This window comes from Psammomys obesus, unplaced genomic scaffold (assembly GCF_907164565.1).
Source record: "Psammomys obesus unplaced genomic scaffold, mPsaObe1.curated_primary_1811, whole genome shotgun sequence".
Lineage (NCBI taxonomy): Eukaryota > Metazoa > Chordata > Mammalia > Rodentia > Muridae > Psammomys > Psammomys obesus.
The window spans coordinates 19055341-19078815 of NW_026585689.1; the positions used below are offsets into that span (position 1 = coordinate 19055341).

The 23475-nt window shown below is 39.3% G+C and overlaps 1 protein-coding gene across 1 annotated transcript in view; it reads right to left on the reverse strand.

Annotated features, from left to right (window-relative positions):
• Positions 1-21394, reverse strand: part of Chmp2b (charged multivesicular body protein 2B) — a 28052-nt gene extending 6658 nt beyond the window's left edge. The window contains exons 1-4 of the mRNA XM_055594773.1: positions 21079-21394; positions 7246-7337; positions 2711-2905; positions 680-782 (exon numbers count right to left, since the gene is read on the reverse strand). Of these exons, the coding sequence (XP_055450748.1) occupies positions 680-782; positions 2711-2905; positions 7246-7337; positions 21079-21112 (424 nt within the window). The 5' untranslated portion in view covers positions 21113-21394. The remainder of the gene's footprint in view (positions 1-679; positions 783-2710; positions 2906-7245; positions 7338-21078) is intronic.
• Positions 21395-23475: the final 2081 nt, after the last annotated feature.

The following is a 23475-nucleotide window of genomic DNA, read 5'->3' on the forward strand; positions in this document are numbered from 1 at the left end:
AAAGAAAGAAAGAAAGAAAGAAAGAAAGAAAGAAAGAAAGAAAGAAAGAAAGAAAACAGAACACAACAAACACAACAGAAGGGAAAAAAAAGCAAAAAGCTTGAGAACCACAGATAATCTCTCTCTCATACACACACACCAACATGTACAAACACAGAACAGATAAAATGCAAATTGGAAATTATTATATGTAAGCAAAATATTAGTAAGGTTAAAAAAATGCTCAGACAAAGCATTATGAGACAAAAACCCTCCAATATTAACACTACATTTATTTTAAATTGGCCTTCTCCTGTCAGGCTTGAGGCCTGCCCTTGAGAGCAGTTTTTACAGGCAAACTCCATTGGAGAAAACTAACTTTCCTCTGCAGGTGGATGTTAGCTGGAGTTATCTTCCTGGTTGGTCACAGGAGATCATGTCCACTTTCCCTTCTTGGTATTGGGACCCCATCTGGCTTGGACCTGGGTAAGCCCAGTGCATGTTGCCTTCGTCTGTGTGCTCTAGGCACAGCATATTTCATATGTCCCCTTCAGCTACAATACTGACAGAATACCGAGTCATGACATGACTGTCTATCACACTGGTGTCATTTCTATCTTCCTTACCTGTACCAGAACATGGGATTTCTGTGTACTTGGTTAACTCAAAGAGGAAAACTCTACACATTTCTTAAACTTACTCATTTCTTCAGTCATTTCCATTTTCATGTTTTCCTTCTGGAAATTCTGCATTGTTTGCAGTGTCTTCTGTGGATCCATTTTCTTATTGACTGCTTGCATTGTCTTTAAGAAATGATAAGAGCCATGTTAGCTACCTAATTATGAAAGCCATACTAGGGAGTAGGTTTAAAGGCAGCACATCTAACACAGTCTATCTTCTAACCTAATGTTAAATCTAATTCAAAAACTTATCTGAGACCTAAGAATTGAAATCTGTTTCAACAAGACAGAGCCATTTTCCAGCTCTGTTGACACAATGAACTTATATCCTTAAACATGTGTACTGTCCCTGGCATAGGACTATTACATATACCTGTCTTTAGTGCTCCTTTCTGTTCTAAGTAATTTGCATATACTAAAATTAAAGTTAAATATAGTAGTAAATAAAAGTGTTGGGCTATACATTGTTTATTATTAATTTCCCTATGATTATCATGGCGGTATTATCTAACCCGTCATCACAAATAAGACACAGACACCTGTTAGACTTTATAATTGCCTTATTTATCTTGGTCTGGGCAGATATTCCTACCTATGCTGTCAACATCCATCTCCCAGCCCCCATGCAATGTCATCCTCCTTAACCATCCTATTTCCATGCATAATATTATAAATACTTGTTTTTATTCTTCATCGGGCTTTTTCATGCCATTATGGGAGTCCTACCTCCAGGCCCCAAGTGATTTCTTCTCCAGGCTAAGCCACTGAGTTTTCCTCCTTCTCCTTCTCTCCCTGACTGCCTGGCTCCCATCATTCTCTCCAGCCAGGGAACCTTAGCCATGCCTCCCCCATTCTGACTTGCCCAGGTATAGGCTGTTTAATGAACCAATCAGATATAATGACTTTGGCAGGTTTACAACACAAGGATAGGCATAACCAGATCTTGAGGGCCAGCATTAAAACAACCTCCAGGACAACCCCCAACAGTTAAATGAGATTTAAAACACAAGAACTACACGTGCTAATTCCTTCTTGTCTCACTCTCATTACAGAAAAAGCAAAGTCCCAGATGGCTGAATAACTTGCACAAGGTCACACTATTCAGTGAAACATTATCTGAGTGTGAGCAAGGTTTTAGAGTCCTGTATAAACTATATCTCCTGTGAGCTGCCTCTTAAAAAGGCTCTTAAAAGTCCATGTGGGTGAGGTCCTGGCTTAGCCATTCCATCTGAGCTATCTGAGTATCTGAACAAACACCTGACCAAATAGGATGTTCCTAAGACACTTAATTAAAAATTCCAATTCAGATGCCCGTATATGGCAAAAGCACACTAGGTTTCATTTCTGAGCCTGTAATTTACAGAAAAGTACAAGGTAACTGTTTTGAACTTCAACAACGGTTCAAAGTTACCAGTGTCGCTATGTGATCTTCATAAGACCTTGTCCCCAAATTAGTAGACTTTCAGTTCTGTAAGGCTACAAAGGAGACTACAAGTATTCGCTCTTATGTATTTTTATAACTGAAATGCTCAGAGACCCTGAAACCAACAATTAAAGCACTGATTATACAAACGCACACACACACTACATATATATTTATGTGTGTGTATATATATATAAAATTATATATAATTAAATGTAAGTTTCTTAGCTCCTAAAATGTAAAAATTTTCCATTTACAATATTCATATGTGTGGTTCTAAACATTATTTATAAGTGAATCAAAAGGAAATTATTACTCAAAAGTAGTCACAAATAATAATAAAGAAACCCCCAAATTTTCTGATAATTTTTTGAAACAAAACACTATTTTAAGTCAAACCCACATAAACTTTGAAGCTTACGTGTGATGTGGGGAAAATAGTAGTGTTCTTACTTTTTAACATACCAATAACTAAGTAAAAGCAATTACTTCAGTTGTCTAGCATTATAACCCATTTTATTAATAACTAAGATTTTCATACCACAAATGTACCAGCAAGTGCTTTACAATCTGACTTGAGTATCAGTATTTATGTCCTTGATAAAAAGCCATCGAAACTTCCAGGTACCTTTGCAGTGGTAGACATGGCACCGGCCATCTTCATCTGTGAGTTCATCACTTTTGTTTGTGTGGACATAGATGTCACTTTGGAACTCACAGCAAAAGTTCTTGTCTTCTGTTTCCGTAGATGAACAAGTTGCTTAGCTAAAACCCTACAGGCTTCTTTATTACCAATCTTAGCCATCTTCTTAATTTCTAATTCCTAAGAAGATGAGAAAAAATAAAGGAATTAAAATCAAGGGGCAGCCCTCAGAGATAATCAGGAAGAACATATATAGTAGGCATGAAGTCATAGAAAGGAAGGACAGCTTGAGAATCTTGGCCACATGTTCACACAGGAAGAACTGCTACTGTCATCCTTGAAAACAATGCAAGTCTACAAAACAATATGTGCAGACAGTCCAGTAGAAAATACAAAATGAAAATCCAAAATTAGGGAAAAAAAAAAAAAAAAACCAACAGTAAGTCAACAAAAATAAAGACTGAGGTAGTAAAGTTAATAATTCCAGATAGCTACCTTGAAACAGAGAGCTGACCTTATTCCTCGATTAAAAGGAAACTGCTGGGATGTATAAAAGCAAATCTAAATATACTGTACCTCAAAATCAAACTTAAACACAAGATCAAAGGTGTCTTAATAGGTGCAAAATACGTTATAATTACCAAAGTCTGCAAATCTTAAGTAATACTAATATCAGAGCAAACAAACTTAAGAGCAAGAGATACTGCCAGAAGTAAAAAGGATCATGTCATAATGATGGGACCAAAACATAAAATTATCACTTTACTCCTAAGTATGTACATACATGTTAACTTTGTTTCACAGTGTTAATCACAACTGACAAGACCAATAGGAGAACAAAGTCAAATATACAATGCCTTCCAGAGAGAGACATCAGCACTTTTCTTAAATAGACTGCTAGAATGTTTCAAGCGTAGTGCATTGTGATGCGTCAAGACCCCAATGATGCCAAACCATTACTGTACTATGTTTATTTTTTCCTATACACACATACCTAAGATAAAATTCTGCCTTCCCTTTATGGAAAGGAATGCATAGCTTTCTTCTGCTATATCATCACTCTAAGAATTCATTATTAAGGTAACAAAAGATTTACTTGGCCACAAGCACTCTAGCACCTCATCTGAGAAGGTGATCGATGAGTACGCCGTGTCTGTAGTGCAGAACACTGGACAAAGAAAGAGCAGATTCACTTCTTGGGTGGGATGGGGGTGGGTGATGTGTGATTTAATTAAATAACTCAACAGTGCACAACTTGTAAGTTATTGTGGAGGGTGAGGAAGAGGACATAAAGTTGAGGCAGAGGCAATCTGAGAGGTTTTACGGGCACCCGGGTGGGGTGAATACAATCAAACCATGCTGTATGAAATCATCAAACAATTCCAAAAAATATAACATAGAAAGGTTCCAAGACAGGAAATGAAGATATAAAGCCTTCCTTATTTATGATGTCACAATCCACTGATACAGAAATCTCATTGAAGGTACAAAAGGCTACAAGAATAAATGAGCTGTGGAAACTTATAGGATTTAAGATAAGATACAAATAAAAAGAATTTGGCACCTCTCTATGTATACTGATCAAAAGTAATCAGAAATTCATTTTTTCTTAAAATGATAGCATCTAAGGAAATAAAAGGTCTATATGCTTACAAGTTAAAAAATTAAAAATTTCAGAGATCCAGAAACACGAAGATATATAAAAACTACTAATGGACAGTAAAACTTATTGCTAAAATGTTAATTCACCCAAATAATTCACACATCCAAGGTAACCAATCAAAATCTAGCCATTTCTGTAGAAGAGTCAGGTTTATTCTAAAAGTCCTAGGAAAGTGTGAAGCACCTGAAATAAGCTAAAGCAGCAGTTCTCAATCTGGGTGCTAAGCCCCTTTGAAAACTTCCATCTCCAAAAATCTTCACATTATGATGTCTAATGTAGCAAAGTTACAGTTGTGAAGTAGCCAATAAAAATAATTTTAAGGTTGGGGTCACCACAACATGAAGAACTGTATTAAAGGGTCGCAGCATTAGGAAGATGAAGAACCACTGCCGTAAAGGATTCTGAGGATAAAAGAAGCACCAAGGTGAATGATGAATTCACCTAATTTAAAATTAAACTTAAAATTCTCTAGTTTTAGGTTGAAGTATAAAACAACAGTAAATGAGTGCAGTGCTGGCCTGGGCTTGAGAACAGTCCTATCATGCAGCACAGGGTCAGGAGGAGCCCGCGCCTGAGATCGGACTTGCTACAGATAAGGCAAGTCAAGCAAGGTGCAACACAGGTTACAGATCTCTGTGTGCGCAAAGTGCTCCCCTCTGTCTACAACCACAGAAAAATCAGGCTCTCAGAGCACCAAACACAAAAAAAAATCTAGTTGTTATTCTTTAGGCGGTCTAGAATAAAACAGAAGAGAAATTATTATTAAATTTTGCTAGACACAGATTTCTTAATACATTAAACGTATTCACCAGAGAAGAAAATGGTAATTGCTTTCATCATAATACATTTTCTTTACCAAAAGACATCTAGGAAAATGAAAGAAAAGAACCTACAGAGCACTTTGCACACATCTGCAAAGTGTGCTCTTAATGAGGCACTTCTCCCCAAGCACAAACAGCTGTTATGAGTTATTTAAAAAAAAAAAACAGGTTGGCGAGGAAAGAGAGATAGCCCAAAGGCTGCCCTTGGTTGCACTTGGTTCCCAGGAGCCCCTTGGATCCCAGAATCCACGTGTTCAAGGAGAATCACAATGGCTTTTAACTCTACCTACAAGTAATCCCACCTTTTTCTGGCCTTGCAAGGTGGTAGGCTGTACCTGTCGGCATGAGCAAACATGTGCACAAATCCATACACAAATAAAAATAAAAAATAGATCACTAAAAACTAATTTGATCATGGAGATAACCTAGAACCCCTGCACAGATGTAGCTGATGGCAGCTCAGTTTCCAAGTGAGTTCCCTAGTAATGGGGACAGGAACTGTCTCAGACATGAACTCAGTGGCTGGCTCACTGATCACCAACCCCAGGGGGTGGCAGCTTTGCCAAGCCTCAGAGGAAGACAATGCAGCCAGTCCTGATGAGACCTGATAGGCTAGGGTCAGAGGGAAGGTGAGGAGGACCTCCCCTAATCAGTGGACTTGGGGGGGGATGGGAGAAGGTGAGGGAGGGAAGGTGGGATTGGAAGGGGAGGAGGAAGGGTGCTACAGCAAGGATACAAAGTGAATAAACTATAATTTATAAAAATATAAATAAATTTTAAAAAATGAAAAAAAAACTACTTTGATGAAGGAACATGAAAAAGGTTAGGCATTTTGGCAAAGAATACCTGTAAATAGAAATTAAAACATCACTAAAGACTAGGGAGATATAATTTAAGGTCACAATTCATGGAACCGCCACAGAATGGTTCAAATTAAGGCCTACACGTCCGCTATCTGCTGCAATAGCTGCAATTCTCAGCAGCTGCCAGTGGGAAGAGAGAACATTAGAGACACTTTGCAAACTGTTTCTTACTTTTTTAATATTAGGTCAAATATGTATCTCACTTCCAGTAGTTAGACGAAGAAAGAAAGAGAGGGAGGGAGGGAGGGAGGGAGGGAGGGAGGGAGGGAGGGAAGGAAGGAAGGAAGGAAGGAAGGAATAAGGAAGGAAGGAAAGAAAATGTACAAAAACTCATTTGAATACAGTTAGTAACTTCACTTAATGGGAAATCTGGAAATATCCATTTGTCTTCTTGGGGAGCAAACAGATAAAGTGGGAAACATGCATCCCCATCATACATACAGCGGAAATGATTACTCAAAATAACTGCTGAAAGAAACGAGAGAGAGGTCTGCTTCTGAGTCCACTGTTACCCAATTTTAGAAACCACTGACCTAGGGCACTTGGTAAGAGAAACAGTGAGAATAGCTAGAAGGGATTTCATTGGGGAACAATGGCTGTGTTTATTACTTTTTCTAGAGGAACAATTTCAGGGAATATACTTACATCAAACTATCAGTGTTATAATCTAAATATGTAGAATTTATTGCATGTCTCTTACTGCTCTGTAAGCTGCTCTAAGATCAGGAGTAACATGCATTTAAAAATATAGCATGAAGAAAACTTTAAGATGCGCCATAGCCATCTAATTAAAATAAGCTGTCATGGAATAATCATATTTAAAGACCACGTAAGACACTAAGAGCTATGATTTTACTTATCACCCTCTATTGTCTTCCGTGACTATTTTTACTTTTACTGCCAATCAAGAAAGTGGATCTGTATTAAGAAATATTTATTCCTAGACTATTCAAAATAGAATAATCCCATTTTCTATCAACAGAAAAGAAAATTCTGATAAAGCTAACAAATGACACAATAACAAAAGTAGTAAATTCAGCAAAGAATGAAGTGTTATTGCTTAGCCAAGTAAATCACTTACCTCTTGTTCATTGTCTTTTTTGTTAGCTAATAACGCAACAGTAATTTCCAAGTTTATTTTCAGGTTTTCTTGAAATCCAATGTTCTACTCACCAGCTGTTTTTCTTGTTTCTCTAAGGCTGCTCGATCCCTAATGATAGCCCTCTGCGTACCTCGCAACTCTCGATTCTGTTCCTTTATTACATCTAAAAGAGCCATACACACAAAAGAAATCCTTAAATCTATGAGTATAAAACTTTCTCAATACCACTTAAAATATTGGACTAAGGGAATGTATGACTAACAAAACTATGATTTACTAAATTTAATTTTCCTTTCAATTTAATATACTACAAACTAATCAAATATTAACACGCCTATTAAAACCACAGATTATATAAAGAATACAAATATTGGTACAAATATGCAGTGCTTTTGAAGTTTTATCCAATGCAAATTATATAGAAATAAAAATTTATAGAGAATTATTAAACAATTGCATATGGCACATGTAACAACCTCCACCAAACCCAAAACACCTTTTCATCTCTCTACTTCAGCACTATATGGATGTCAGAAAGGGACACACATTAGATATTTTAGTGAATCCTTTTTTTTTTTTTTTTTTTTTTTTGTATAGTTAAGTTATCAGTATGAAACAACAGATTTTTTTTCCAATGATGCAGATGCAGATTTTAACTACAACTTACAGAACAGGAAATTTACAAAGACTAGAAGAATATTCTCCAGCTATGTATATGGCAGAGAACTGATATCCAGAATACATAAGGGATCTATTTCTTGAGACAATATATACAAGTGACCAATGAGTAAATGAAAACAAATCTCAACACACTAGTTATCAGGGAGATACAAATATAAGACAGACACAAATATAAGATGGTTGGTGAGGAGGGCTATTGAGAAAAAGGTGAAGCCAGTGAGGGTGTGAAGAACAGGTGCTGATACACTGCCGGTGGAAATGTGTATCAGTACAGACATTATCCAAAACAGAGCTCAAATTCCATAAAACCTTCAAACTTTAGTGACCAAATGAGTCAACAGTTCATTTCTGGTTATCTATCCAAAGCAAATAAAATCAATGTAAGAGAGACAACAGCACTCACATTTGTAATGCAACACTATTTACAATAGCCAAAAATATGGAAGTAACTTAAGTACCCATTACTTGATGATGTAGAAAGAAAATGGGTATGTACTCCCTTGACCCTCACTAGCAGGAGAAGTAAAGGGGTCTGGGACCCCACAACCACTAATCTTTTCTCTCTCCTACTTAAGGTTGGGATTGGTGGAAGGAAGGTAGAGGCCTAAACAGTCCAAATAAAGGAGTTAAAAAAAAAAACATTATAATAATTCTTTGGGGGTTGTACATCAGATATCCTGCATATCAGATATTTGCAGTATGATTCATAGCAGTAGCAAAATTTTAGTTATGAAGCAGTAACAAAAAATGTTATGGTTCGGGGTCACCACAACATGAGGAACTATATTAACAGGTCATAGCACTCCTTCCACCACCCCTTTCCTGACACACAGTGAGACAAAGTGAATCCTTTCAGAGCTGCTTCTTTCAGGTATTTGATGCTAAGTTAAATTAGAAGTGAGCAAGAAGTTCCAATGTAATACTGACAGCAGTGATGGACTGCATATTTCGAAGCTAAAAGAATGAAGTATGCAGGGTGTCACCATCTGAGTAGTTAGTTACCTTAACTAGACTTAAACATTTTTTAAGGTATGTATGTATATACTGAAATGTCACTGTAGAAGGAATCTCTTGTGTCTGTATGGAAGCATCACCTGTCAATTAAAAGCTAATGGTCTGTTAGCTGAGGCAGGAAATAAGGAGGTGGGAATTCTGGAGACAGAAAGAGGAACTCTGGGACATTGTCAGAGATGGAATTTACCCCAGGATTCTGAAAAAAGGTGGAGTATGATACTGAGCAGAGGTAGCCATGTGGCAGAACTTAGAATAGAATAAATAAATATTAGTTATGAACAAGTCGGAGAACATGCCTAGCTATATTGGCTTAGGGTTTTGTAAATATACTTAAGCCTCAGAGTCCTTATTTGAGGAGCTGGTGTGTAGAAAAAAATTATGTGATATTCTTAATGATATTATTATGATATAATAATCATTGTAAACAAGGAAGCCATTTTCCTGAGTTCTGAGAGCTGTCCTATCAGCACTGAAGGACGAGCTGTAGAATATCTGGTCAGAAACAGGTAAGCACCAGGGACACACGGATCCATCTACAGAGGAGCAGGCTCTGGATGAGTCCTTATATCATGTGTGTTCTAAGGCTGGATAAGTAGTATCCACACTAAAATGCTTAATTTGATACTCAGTCCTGTCTAAGAATCAGCCTTCAGGCTAGATAAGGTCCTCTTAGATAAGAAAACAAAACAAAACAACAACAACAACAAAAACACAGTATAATGAAATCAAACAGTTTAATGAAAGATAATTCAATTTTACTTTAATTTTATGTAACTATGCGTACATTAACTGACACGGTATATCATAAAAGAAAAAAAAATAAAGAAAATTAACTACTGCATATTCCACAGCCTCACAGTTGTTAATAGACCTATTAATATTTAAACAGTTCTAAGCTATAAACTCAGAGCATCTAATGTTACATACTAAAACATAATCATAACACTTTAAAACATATTATAGTAAGTAGGAAAAGACAGTAAAATGTCTTTTCATATGAGGCAACAGGAGCAATCTATAAAACAAATTACCCTTCCACTTTCCTTATGTAATCCATACGCAAAGCCCACATTTAATGGTTTGGTCTTCCGGATAATTCAGAATGAATAACATGAAAAGGTTGAGATACTTTTAATGTTTTAAAGGTCAACTTTATTTTTCACTTGCTTTACTTCTTATTGCTTGGATTTCGTCCTAAGATACAAGCTCTTTAAGAGCAGAAAATACATATGATAAAATCCCTGTGAAGTCTCAGAGAGGGAAAGATGGGATAGGTGAAGCATCAGCAGTAACTAAAACTGCTTCCCACCTGTGCATGTGTTAAAATTGTGTGTGTGTCTGTGTCTGTGTGTCTGTGTGTATGTCTGTGTGTCTGTGTTTGGAGGCAAAGTCAACCTTGGTGGCTCTTTCTCAGGAGCCACCTTGTCTTTTGAGCAGGGTTTCTCCCTGGCCTAGGGATGCCTAGAAATTGCTAAACAGCTAGGCAGGCTGGCCAGTGAGCCCCAGGAACCTATCTGCCGGACATCCTTCTCTCCAGCACTGTCATTACAAGTGTTGCCCCCATGTTTGACTTGAGGTGGGTTCTGGAGATCAAACTTTGGTCTTCATGCTTATAAGACACAGACATTACTCCCTACCCCTGTGTGTTAAAACATGAAATGCTATCACTAACGTCCTGTTAGTGATAACATGTGCCCTGCTTGTGTCCCAACCATTTCAAAGGTAACAATTATTTCTTACAGAATGTAAGCCCTAAACTTCCGCACCTCAACGCTATCCAATGCAGGACCCATGTCAACAGCCATGCTTTCCTTCTGTGAATTTTCTGCTTTAAAATACATTAGCTCTAGGCCTGTGAACAGTTTCCAACTGCTACCCAGCTTTGCAACAGGAAGTTGCAGAATCCTGTCTCAGGATGTGGTCTTTTTTAAAAGGCTAGTACCTATAAAAGCTCAATAGCCTTTTATTTCAGAGATTCCTCAGGCTTAAGAGTTTTGCTTTCGGCATATATCACTGTATGCTTATTTGTGTGTATTGCCACAATATCATCTCAATATATGGTATCTAGAAGTGACCTTATGACATACAAATAATGTGATATATAAAGGGATTTGGCTAGCAAGCATATTTAACTTATTACCTTAAGATATAATAAAACCCAATGGTTATCAGGAAGAATGATTGATAATTAACATTAGTAAAATCTAAACTATGACCAATATCTTTGTACAGTCGAAACATGGATCACTGAAATAATGATCCATCCCCCTTAAATTTGGACTTGTGACAGTAGCTGCTCCTTGTGAGCAATCTCTGGAGGGTTAAATACCCTCCCTCCCCTCTGCTACATTACCGCTCTTCCCTTTGCCTCTTGTAAAGACTGTATCCCTAGTCTCTTCTAAGGAAAACCACGTACATGGTCATAAGATATGAAATTATCACTCTTCAGAGTTCTGCAGAACCCAGCCACCTGTAATAACTTTCAGGTAACAGGGGACTCTAAGCTCTCCTTATGCCCTAATTCTGTGCATCAGCTGAGGTTTAACCACCAGAAAAGCAGTGTGTCGATTTAAACAAAATACTAGAAGTCAACATTGCTTATACTATTCCTGCTACAGATTCAAAATGCAAAAAGGACACCCACCCTCTAGTTGAAGAAAGCCCACTCAGCATACTGACTCTCTGCTAATTGTTTTTCACCTGGAACTTCCCTTTCTAATACTTCCATTTCCCAAGACTGACTTTTGATAATTACTAGCTCCTCCGTCTATCTTCTCGGGGCAAAGTGAAATAGCCTGATTCCTTGCTGAGTCTCTCCTTCTGTGTGTTGTCTTTTGAATGCAAGCTCAGATGCGGTCCAGTAGAATGCTATTTTCAGTCTTGGCCAAGAAAATGGCAGAAAAAAGTACAGGTCCCTGCTGACATGAAAGAGACACTGTTTCCTTCCCATATATCCCTGGCTTCTTTCTTTAGGCAAAATGGTGTACCCTAGAATTCTTAAAAACCACCCCTTCAGCTACTTTGGAAGGTTGTTGTGATGTACTTCACAATGGGTGGCATTTGCAAACTGTGAAAATGTCTAAAATGTGTGGAAGTGATACAGTAAGCCACCTAACCCCCTCTCTAGGGGGTACTTAGTTATCATCCAGGTCAGCTCCAGGTTGGGTATTAAATGCCTATCTCAAGCTTGTCAGGATCTTCTCCTAATGAAATGCTGGTAACTAGACCTGGGTGGCAGGATCAAAGCCTTAAGTTTTGAGACTCTATAAGATATAAACTGAAGAGGCATTTTTGACTTCCTAAGTTCCAAATCAGTTAAATTTATAGGTTTAAGAAAATAAGTCTAAAATATATAAATTAAAATAAAAGTCTTTTACTATACTTTTCTACTGAGAAAAAGTATTTCTACTTGAAGGCAAGTCCTAACTTGACTTATAGCTTACTTCTAATACATATAATTTGCACATTTGAGTATAAAACCAAAAAGTGATAATAAACTATAAACAGAATCTCATTAATTTGTTACAAATAGAGTCTGATGTACCTTTTTTTTTTTTTGGGGGGGGGAGGTGGGTTCATTTCAGACCTAAGAGCAGCTCAGGATTACTGTCAGTAGAGCCTGTCACATCCCTTCCAGATTCTACCTGGTCCCTAGGCAGCCATGTTGCTCTGTCACACAGCATGCTGTGAGGTATTCAAATGGGGACTTTAGTCTGAAAACAGACTTTTATACTTTTAAATGAATTTCTTTGGGAGAAATCCTTTTACTTCAGCAGTTTTACTGGTTAGCAGTTATCCTAATTAAGTAGTACATGAGCTGAGACTGAAACTTCAACTATCTGGGATGGGAAGCTGGCTCAGTGGTTAAGAGACCTTGTTGCTCTTGTAGAGGATGTGGGTTTCATTCCCAGCACAACTGTTTGTAACTCTAGTCCCAGGGAATCCAGGGCCCTCTATGGGCATGAAGCACACACACTGTACACAAACATGCAGGTGAAACTCATACATATAAACTGATAAAATCAGTCTTAAAAAAGACATGAAATATCCCTCTAGTCTGGTTTATTGGAAGACATAATTTTGGACTTGGCCTGGAAACTGCAGCTATGACAAGGGTGGGCAAAACGGCAGTGGTACCAGTACTGTCAAAACCCTAGTGATATCTGCGAACAGAAGAAAAGCTCTGAATGTTGAGTTCAGCTAAACATGGATGGTATAATTCACCAAGCAATCCAATGAACGTGGGTCCTGGATATACAGATATACAGTCTTCTAGAGTCAATGAGAGAAAGAAGCCTCGAGAAAGTAGTGTAAACTCAAAAGAAAGAAAAAGAAGCATTGAGGGTCAGTTCATAGAGGGCCTAAAAACCAGACTGACTCAGGCAGAAGAGAGTAAAAGTGAGGAAGAAACAGAATTTCATATGCAAGCAAATAAAACTGATTCTTGAGGCTTTTGAAAGAGTATAAAACAACAATGGAGGGGAGGGGCAGTGTCCTCTTAATTACATTCTAATACACAGCACAGCAAAAACAAAGCCAAAAGAGACTAAGATTCAGGATAGGAGAGGACCATGCCAACAGCATTAACCTGGCCAAGAGAGATAAAGGAGTAAGGGTAGCCAGTTGGGGAAATGATAAAGAGGGGGGATGGGGATGAATATGTTCCAAGCATGTTAAAGGCATGTATAAAAATATAATGAAGCCCATGATTATTCACAAGATAAATTAATTAAAAAAAAAAACTAGGTTTAAGTGAGATAATAGGACTAGTTTGGAAGGGAGAGCTAGAATACTAATGATGGTATAGGAGAGAGAGCTCCATGGCAGCATAAGAGGCAAATTTTTATTCGATTGTGTCAATTATCAAACCCTGAGGGAGTCACTCTAGTAAAGTTTTAAAATGTCAATGTTAAAACTTGAATGTTCCATAAGAACTAAGGAAGTTAAAGTTAAATGTTCTTTAAGAGCTAAGGAAAGCTTCTTGGATGTGGATATGCCTGCATATCTAGTCTCATTAGCTCTTGTCATGAAGTAGGTAGGAAGGGGAAATAGGAAGGAAGACATTTTACTAGATTTATCTGTTTTGAAATTGCAGAGAACTTCTTTTAAGAAAGGTTAGAAACATCAAAGGCTGGTACTTGACAATGCTGGTCTAAAACCATTTATGAAAAACTATATGACAAGATTAGTGTGCCCTTGAATCCCACATTCAGTTAGTTGTTTTTCTTTGTTTTGTCAAAAATGCAGAGTAAATAGAGTATAAAATATGATCTCTAAAATATTCAGGATAATATTTATTAAAGAGACACTCAGCATTCTATGCAAGATTTAAATAGTGTAAATACCACAATACTGCTGTCTTTTATCCTAGAAAAAAAAAAATCCTGAAAGGGATTCAGTTGCAATAGATAGTATTTCTTTCTTAATGGTGCATAAATGTGGGACCACAGCAGACTTCTTGACAGATTTATTCCAACTTAGTCAAAACCTGCCAGCTGTGGACAACCAGCATGCATGGATGAGCCAAAAAGGCAAAAGCCAAGAAGCTCTGCTCCTTCCCTGGAGAACATTTTTTAAAATCACTGCAGGGCTCACAGCAAGTGGTGTCACTGCTGTCCACATCATCAGGCTCTGGGTCTAGGGTACAGAACTTCTGACTGTTAAGTACAATCATTTAAGAACTGTGGTAATATGGCTGAAGACTCTGAAACCAACATGGCAGGCAGGGAAGACTTAGAATAAGCCTCCTTTGGTAGTACAGGAGTTTTAGTCCCAGTGAAGCCTGATAGGGATATGCAGATGTCAAACTGTAGGAATAGAAGTCCTGCAGTAGTTCTGCAATTGGAGGAGGCATCAGGGAAGACTTCCTGAAGGACAAGACTGGAGAAAGAAGGGGAGAATTCGGGGATCATGGGATTCCTAAGTAAAGCTATGTTAGAGCGAGAAAGACTAATTTTCAGCATAATGATGAACAGCAGAACATAAGTGAGGAATAGTAAGACTCCAAAATATGGCAAAAATAAAAGCATGTCAGAACAAAGGAAAGCAGGCATTAGGGAAAGATCTTACCCAGAGAGTCATTGAAAAAGTATACTCTGAGGAGCAGCAGAGACAGATTTGAGCTGCCCTAAGACAATCACACGATCTTCTGAAGATAAAGGAAGTAAAGTGCTGAGAAGCTGCAGGAAATTAAAGCAGAAGGTTGATGGCTGAAGTGCAAGACAAGCAGGATTAGAATTAGAACAGGGAGTTGCAGGCACACAGGAAGGTGTCAAACATACAAGGGGCAAAAGAGGAAGAGCTGATAATTAGTGACTGTAATTAGGCAAAGGTAGGAGGGAAATAAACACAAATCACACTGGAAGAGGCAGCCCTGGAAGGAGTAGGTTTTAAGAGAGTTAAGCTCCCTTTAGGATCTCTGATTTTACTGATTTAGAAAACTATACGGAGTCAGCAAATTATGGATGTACTGGTTTTAAACAAAAATAGAAAAACAAATTTTATGTATAATTGCATGTAAATGGTAACTAAAGTGAAAAGTAGATGATGTCCAGAGAGACTGTAGCCCAAGACATACCCAAGAAAAACATCCTAACATGTAACGGATAGTTTTATCTCTCTCTCTTTTTTTTGTATCAGCATTCTTTCTCTGTTATTTATTTATTTATTTATAAAAATATTTTTAATTAGTTTAATTTTGGCTTTCATCGCAGTGCTAACACCCCTGACCCCTTCCCTCTTTGTTTCCATTCTTTTTTTTTTATAATTTTAATTTAATTTTTATCAGTTACACTTTATTCACTTTGTATCCCCCCAAAATCCCTCCCTCCTCCCCTTCCAATCCCACCGTTCTTCCCCCTTCTCCACGTATGTCCCTCCCCAAGTCTACTGATAGGGGAGGTCTTCCTCTCCTTCCTTCTGATCCTAGTCTATCAGATCTCATCAGGAGTGGCTGCATTGTCTTCCTCTGTGGCCTGGTAAGGCTGCTCCCCTGTCAGGGGGAGGTGATCAAAGAGCAGGCCAATCAATTCATGTCAGAGGCAGCCCCTGTTCCCATTACTATGGAACTCACTTGGACAGTGAACTGCCATAGGCTACATCTGTGCAGGGGTTCTAGGTTATCTCCATGTATGGTAATTGGTTGGAGTATGAGTCTCAGGAAAGACCCCTGTGCTCAGATTTTTTGGTTCTGTTGCTCTCCTTGTGGGAGCTCCTGTCCTCTCCAGATCTTACTATTTCCCACTTCTTTCATAAGATTCCATGCACTCTGCCCAACAGCTGGCCATAAGTCTCAGCATCTGCTTTGATAGTCTGCTGGGCAGAGCCTTTCAGAGGCCCTCAATGGCAGGCTCCTAACTTGTTTCCTGTTTTCTTCTTCTGATGACCATCCTCTTTGCCTTCCGGGATGGGGATTGAGCATTATAGCCAGAGTCCTCCCTCTTGATTAGTTTCTTTAGGTGTATAGATTTCAGTATGTTTATCCTATCTTATAGGTCTATATGAGTGAGTATATAACATGTGTGTCTTTCTGCTTCTAGGATAGCTCACTCAGGATGATCTTTTCCAGTTCCCACCATTTACCTGCAAATTTCATGATTTCCTTGTTTTTTATTGCTGAGTAATATTCCATTGTGTAGATGTACCACAATTTCTGTATTCACTCTTCAGTTGAGGGACATCTGGGTTGTTTCCAGCTTCTGGCTATTACAAATAAAGCTGCTACAAACATGGTTGAGCAAATGTCCTTATTATGTACTTGAGCCCTTTTTGGATATATGCCTAGGAGTGGTATGGCTGGATCTTGAGGAAGCGCTATTCCTAGCTGTCTGAGAGAGCACCAGATTGATTTCCAGAGTGGTTGTACAAGTTTACATTCTCACCAGCAGTGGAGGAGGGTGCCCCTTTCTCCACAACCTCTCCAGCATGTGTTGTCACTTGAGGATAAAAGGATAAAAAAAGAAAACAAGTAAACTAAACACAAAAACCCAGCCCAGAGGAAAGTTAAAAGTACTGGAGCTGGAACAATGACTGCACAGTAAAGGACCCAAGTTCAGTTACCAGGACCCATGTTGCATACTGCCTCTAATTCCAGCTCTAGAGTATCCAATGCCCTCTTGTGGTCTCTAAAGGTACCTGAAAACTAGTGGCACTTACACACACACACACACACACACACACACACATACACACACACACATACACTAAAAGGTTTATAAAAGGTTTTGTTGTTGCTGTCTTCCTTCCTTCCTTCCTTCCTTCCTTCCTTCCTTCCTTCCGGACCTAAAATTCAAAAGAAAGCCTTTTGAGGAAGAACTTATAGCAATCAAAATTAAGCATAAGCCTCAGAGATAATCCTTAGAGAATGGCTCTTAGATGTAGTGATCTGCCATGACCTTAGCAAGAGGTATGCCATGTCATGACAACCAACACAAGCTGCTGAGAATGCAGGAGGGAGGCATGCCTGCGAAGTAAGCTGATGTGATGCAAAACTTTTTAAAGAGGCTTACATGATGGCCAGGAGATTCTTTAGGAATGCTAACACACAGGGACCTTTAAAAAGTGATGTTATTTCCAATATGGAAATTAAGCTTTCACTACTAATTCAAAGAGAACAATCAAGTTTATAGGCAAAAAGTGAAAAAAATAAATGAACAATTTCACAAAATCATTAAGATTACCAAGTTAAACTGAGTATGCCATGCGATTAACGTATAAGAAAAACATAGCAAGGATATGAGATCCGGAATGACAATCCTACTTCTGCTACTCAGTACATTCCTGATCTTGAGCAACTCACTTAGGCCCTTTGTACTCAGTTTTCCCATCAATACAAAGGTGATAATAGCAGAGCTACTATTGTAGACTTCATGAGAACTGAGTAAGTTCAGCACACACAATTCTTAGCTCAGTACTGATTTACAGAAAGACCCAACATTGCAGGGATTAAGCCCAGCACTTGGGAGGCAGAGGCAGGCAGGATCTCTGAGTTCGAGGCCAGCCTGGTCTACACAGTGAGCTCCAGAACAGCCAGCGCTACAAAGAGAAACCCTGTCTTGAAAAACAAAACAAAACAAAGAACTAAAACTTAAAAATGTGTCTTTACTGAAGATCATAGGTAAAAATATACTTTTTTTTTTTTTTAAAGATTCATTTATTTATTCTGTATACAGTTTCTGCCACCACATACACTTGCATGCCAGAAGAAGGCACTAGATCTCATTATAGATAGTTGTGAGAAACCACCTGGTTGCTGGAAATTGAACTCAGGGCCTCTGGAAGAGCAGCCAGTGCTATTAACCTCTGAGCCATTCTCTCCAGCCCCTTTTATAACAACTTAAGCAGTCACCTATTTTTGCTGGGCATGGTGACAAATGCCTGTCATTTCCCTACTGAGAAAGTTGAGGTAATAAAGTCATGAGGAAAAGCTAGGCTACACTGTCAGACCCTCTCTCAAGCAAACAAGACATAAACAGAATGCCACAGTCTTCCAGTTCTGGGGTCAAACTCACTGCCTTGTTTTACCAATTAACTATTCCTAGCTCCACCCCTGTCTCCAACACCTCACTCATTCAAAGACCGGAATAGTTATCCAGTTATGATAAGTCCTAATGGAATGCTGGCTGAACAGGTTCATAATTCTCTTCAATAAATAGGTCACTATTTGTCCACAATGAAAAAAAAAAAAAAACAAAAAACCACACTAACAATGAACAGATGATAAAAGTATATGTACATATAATACAACTCAGAAAGGGGAAATCACGTGCTCAATTGTAATTTCAAATTGGAAGGAATCCTCCTTTTCAGTGGCTTTGAGATACACCTCTCATTAATTTCTGTAACAAAGTATACACTGCAGAGACTTGTTCATCTTTGTGTCAAAATGAATTAAACATAACTCTGAATAGTAATATGTTGTAATGTTGTCTGTTTTAATTTACATGTGCAGCAGTCTTTAATGATATAGTATATAATTCTTGTAGCCGATCCAGAGACAAAAAGATTCAATTATTTCCCAGATCCATAAGCAGTTACCTACTTCCCTTATATATCAGAATTTTATTACTGGTAGAACAGATAAAATGGCAGTCTACAGTAAAAGATCTTATGATCAATAATATGCCCAAGGAACTAAGAGAAATGCATAAAATATATTAAATTTCATTACATAGTGTCTCATTACTGGGAGGAATGCTGTCACCTTTTACACAAAACACAAGGCCTTCTCTTTAATTTAACAAGGGCAAAAAACATCAGTAAAGCTCTGAAGTAAAATGAGGACAATGTAGATACAAAATTAGGGCATGAGTAAATGATTTAAATTAATATGATAATTTAAGAAAATGTCAAGTCTGCAAATTGGTAGACAGAATAAATGTACATGGGGTCCAAATTTACATTCATAAATGTCACATATAAGATTTTTGATTTAGTGGTATAGCACCTAGAAAAATCCTTTATAGACTTTTTTTTCCCTAAACAATTCAATTCAGAAAAAGAGGGCCCCCCTCCCAAAAATAAAACCCTCTTTGTTATTAGGATTAACCCAACTGCAAAGGAATGTGCAGCCACACGCCTTCCCTGCACATCTTCACTGTCTGTTTCCCTTGCCTCTAAACTTCAAGTATAAGTCACGAGGTAGCCAGAAATACAAGAAGCACAAAGCTGAGTTCGTCTTTAAAAACATTTAGAAGATATTACACAATTAAAACTAGAATATTTGGAATTTACTGTTAAAAATTATTTCAATTTGTGGCAACAATGTGAGAAAGGAACCCACTTTTTCTGTGCTTAGAAAATTCTAATTATAATTATGTAAGAGTATAGAGAATATGCATATAGTAAAGATTATTACAATATAAAACCTAAGCAATGAGGAGAGGATTGTTTCCTAGCCCAAGAGGGAGTAAAATACAGTATCATAATACTGGTACTGAAAACTTAAAAAAAAGCCCATATCCAAAGTGTCATGTTAATGATTAAACAACATTCTAAGGAAATCACGTGCACACACACACACACACACACAAACATTTCATGTAATTGTGTTATACCACAAATCAAGTTAGTAGCTACTCTGGAGGCTGAAAATGGTGCTTCTCAATTAGTAAAAAGTCAATATAATGAAGAAAGTCACTCAGAACAAGCAAAACTGCATTATGCTGTTTTATAATTTAGAGATAAAATGACATCCTGTTTTGAAATGAAATGTCTTGTCGCGGGGTAGAGATGGTGTCTTTGTTATCCTCCCCCCAAATCTGGCACTGGAACAGTGAACACAAAGAAACGAAGGAGTTACCCCAACTCAGGGCTGAGCTCTGGGTTTGCACCAATCACGGTCTAGCTACCACTGCTCCTTTTGTGGCTGGGTTAGACCCTTACAAAGGCGTGATTATTTGGTGGAACCAACAACAACCTGGACTAGACGTGGGATGGAAAGCAATTGTTAAATAACTTGGTGTGAATTTAATACCTGTGGTGGCCACGTATAACATACACACTGCATATTACCTATCAATGCCACTAAACTTGCACATTCCAGCACAGTCACTTTTCCCTCCTCACAAGATGCCACTGAGCCATCTCAAACAACATAAAGTGTTTTTAAAAATGCGAACTTCTATGCAAATCATATATCCCTCCCTTTAGTTGGCAAGAGATAAAGGAAAAATCTGCACTATGAAAACTATGTCCAGACCTTCCCTTGAACTCATTTTCCTGCTGGACTCGTCCTTATCTGTAATGCTGAGGTATTCGTAAAGATCCAGCCGCCTTGGCCCCAAGTTCATTTCTAAGTGGACCCTGCTGCCACCTCCTGCCTTGTCCTACACTAAACACCATCCCTTCCTGATGTCAGGAAGTGGGATGTCTCCATTGAAGGAGCAACCAACAAGCAGGAAAAAAAAAAAAAAAAAAAAAAAAAAACAGCGAGAAATTGATCAAGTCGCCAAGTCTAACGACACCCGAGGGCCAGCAGTGATCTGCCTCCTGAGACTGCTCGGAATGCCCCCAAAGAGGGGAAGAGAAAAGAAAAAGAAAAAGGTGGGCGGGGTGAGTGCACCCGGCCAGGTGAGGCTACGGAGACGAGTGACACCGCCGCGGTCACCTGTGGGGCCGCCGACACCGGGCCCACCTCCGGGGACAGCACCCGAGCCGCGGCCGGAGACCCCCCGAGACCCTGGGGCAGCTGAGCCCGGCCCTGAACTCACCGTCCACGGTCTTCTTCTTGAAGAGGGACGCCATGGTCAGCGGCCGCGCCCGGGCGGCCCAGCTCGGCCCGGTTCGGTCCGGCCCGGCTCTGCGGAAAGGACAGGAAGGATGGAAGCCCGGGGAGGGGCGGGGGCCTTGCAGTGGTGGGCGGAGGAGGACGTGGTCCCCGGGAACGACCTGCGGCGGGTGTGGTCCGGAGAGGCTCGGGGAAACGCGTCCCGGGCGCTCAGGTGACCGGGAACTAACACACTTTTTGGAGAAGTCACTTGGCGGCGACGCCTGCGCGTTGGGCGAGCGCGCCTGCGCACTGCGCGCCTGAAGCCGCCGCGCTGCCCTCACTGCGAAGGCTGCCCGCTCGTCACGGCTGCGGCTAGCGCCCTGCGAGCGGGACCCACGCTTCCCTCCTCGCTCCAGGCAGCGGGGGTTAGGGAGCCTGAGGCTGTGTGGAGGACTGCGGGCCTGTGACTGCCCGACTCTTGACCGTAGAACACCAGGGCAGGGTTCTGGGTGTACGCCCGAGGGTGCTCAGCGTCCCGGACAGCCCCGAGGCCGTCTCCCTCCTGCTCCGCCTCCTGCCGGACCAGGTTTCACCAGCCGCCCGGTTCCGGTGCCTCCACCAGCCTGCAGGGTCTCTGGGGATCCGGGCTCCGGAGATTGTTCCACCAGGAAAGGAGTGACAAGCAAGTTTCTTAATGCCACACTATTGTTTGTCGTTCTTGGCCCGGAAAAAAAAAAAAAAAAAAGTGAAAAGCTACTCATTTGTATTCTTGCTTAAACATCGCCAACTCTTTCTAGATGCCATATAAAATGTTCAGGAAAAAAGGAGACAGTCACACACACCCACAAATTTGGCTATGCAGTGAATCTATTAAACTGCTATATATTTGATTCCGAAACTTGCCATACCGTGTAAAAAGAAGAGCACAATTATTTAAATTCTTGAGTGTATAAAATAAACATAATTTTTGTGTGTCAACGTGTACACCTCTCCGATTAATGTATTATTTCTCTGTTTACAATCAAAATTTTGTTTTGAACATATTTCCCGGCAACACTGCCTTTCATGGGCTTAAAAAACAAAATAGTGCCAGGTGATGGTGTATTTAATCCTAGCACTTGGGAGGCAGAGGCAGGCGAATCTCTGTTAGTTTCAGGACAGCCTCGTCTACCTAGAGAGTTCCAAGATAGTTTCACGGAGAATTTTTTTTCTCGAAAACAATAACAAAAACAAACACACAAAATACAAAACAAAATACCCGAGCCTGGAAGTGTTCAGTGGTAGAATGCATAGTTGTATGTCAGGCCCTGGTTCAATTATTTGGAGCTAAGAGTAACAGCGGTAATAGCATTTTTTTTCCATACGTATGACTTTGGATACCTCATATAACATCAAAACCCTCATGAACAGAGGTATCCCTGCTGCCGCGGCTGCTGCTCCTGTTAGTAAAATTTAGCCAAGAGTTTAAGAAAACTTTCTGAGACAAACAGAAGTAAGCGAGTTACTATTATCTTCAAGTTATTTAGCCGTTTTTAAGACATGAAGTAAACAAAACTGGAAATACGACGGAGGAAAGATACTCTACCCGGGGCCTGGCCTTTTCTCACGGAAACACCATGGTAAAAAAAAAAAAAAAAAAAAAAAAAAAAAAAAAGGCTTGCCTTAACAACATAGAGCTACAGAGCTGTGCTTGAATGCATGAGAGGCAATACGCTGCCGCCTGGATAGGAATCTCACTCCTCCCCGCTGCAGTCACCCTTGTTTTATTACTCCTAAGCGATCCCCCCCACTGACCCAATTGTAACAGTTGGGAAAATGCCAAGTACTTAGCAGCAACCATATGGAAGACCCTCCAAAAGTGCACAGCGGGAGCTAAAGAGAGGGCTTGCTCATTACAATAAAGATAAAATAGAAATATGTACCACTGAAGCTCGGCACTCTAATAGCTTGCTGCTCCCATAGTTTGAAACAGGCTGATACCCGGTTGATATGTCTCAGTCTGCCTGGCATCATTTTATTTAGCTGATGGCCAAACTCAACCCATACATACTGTGCATATGACTCCTTATATAAAGAGCAATGTATATTTCAAAACAGCTGAGGATTGGGGCACTAACAACCTTTAAACTGAAATAAGATGTATGTATTTTTAAATCGCCATTGTCATACACAAATCTGTTGAATCAACAAAAACATGTAAGCATAATATATAGCAGTCTTTCAATACTGTTTTTTAAATCTCTTTAAGAAACAGTAAATTAATATCCTCTGATGATATCTTAAGGGCTCAGCATTGTTCCTTCAAGTTGCTCAGACACCGAAAGCTATGTAGTTCATACCTTGCTATGTGATGGGGATTTCCCAGGAAAAAAAGAACAAACACATGCCCTTGTACCCT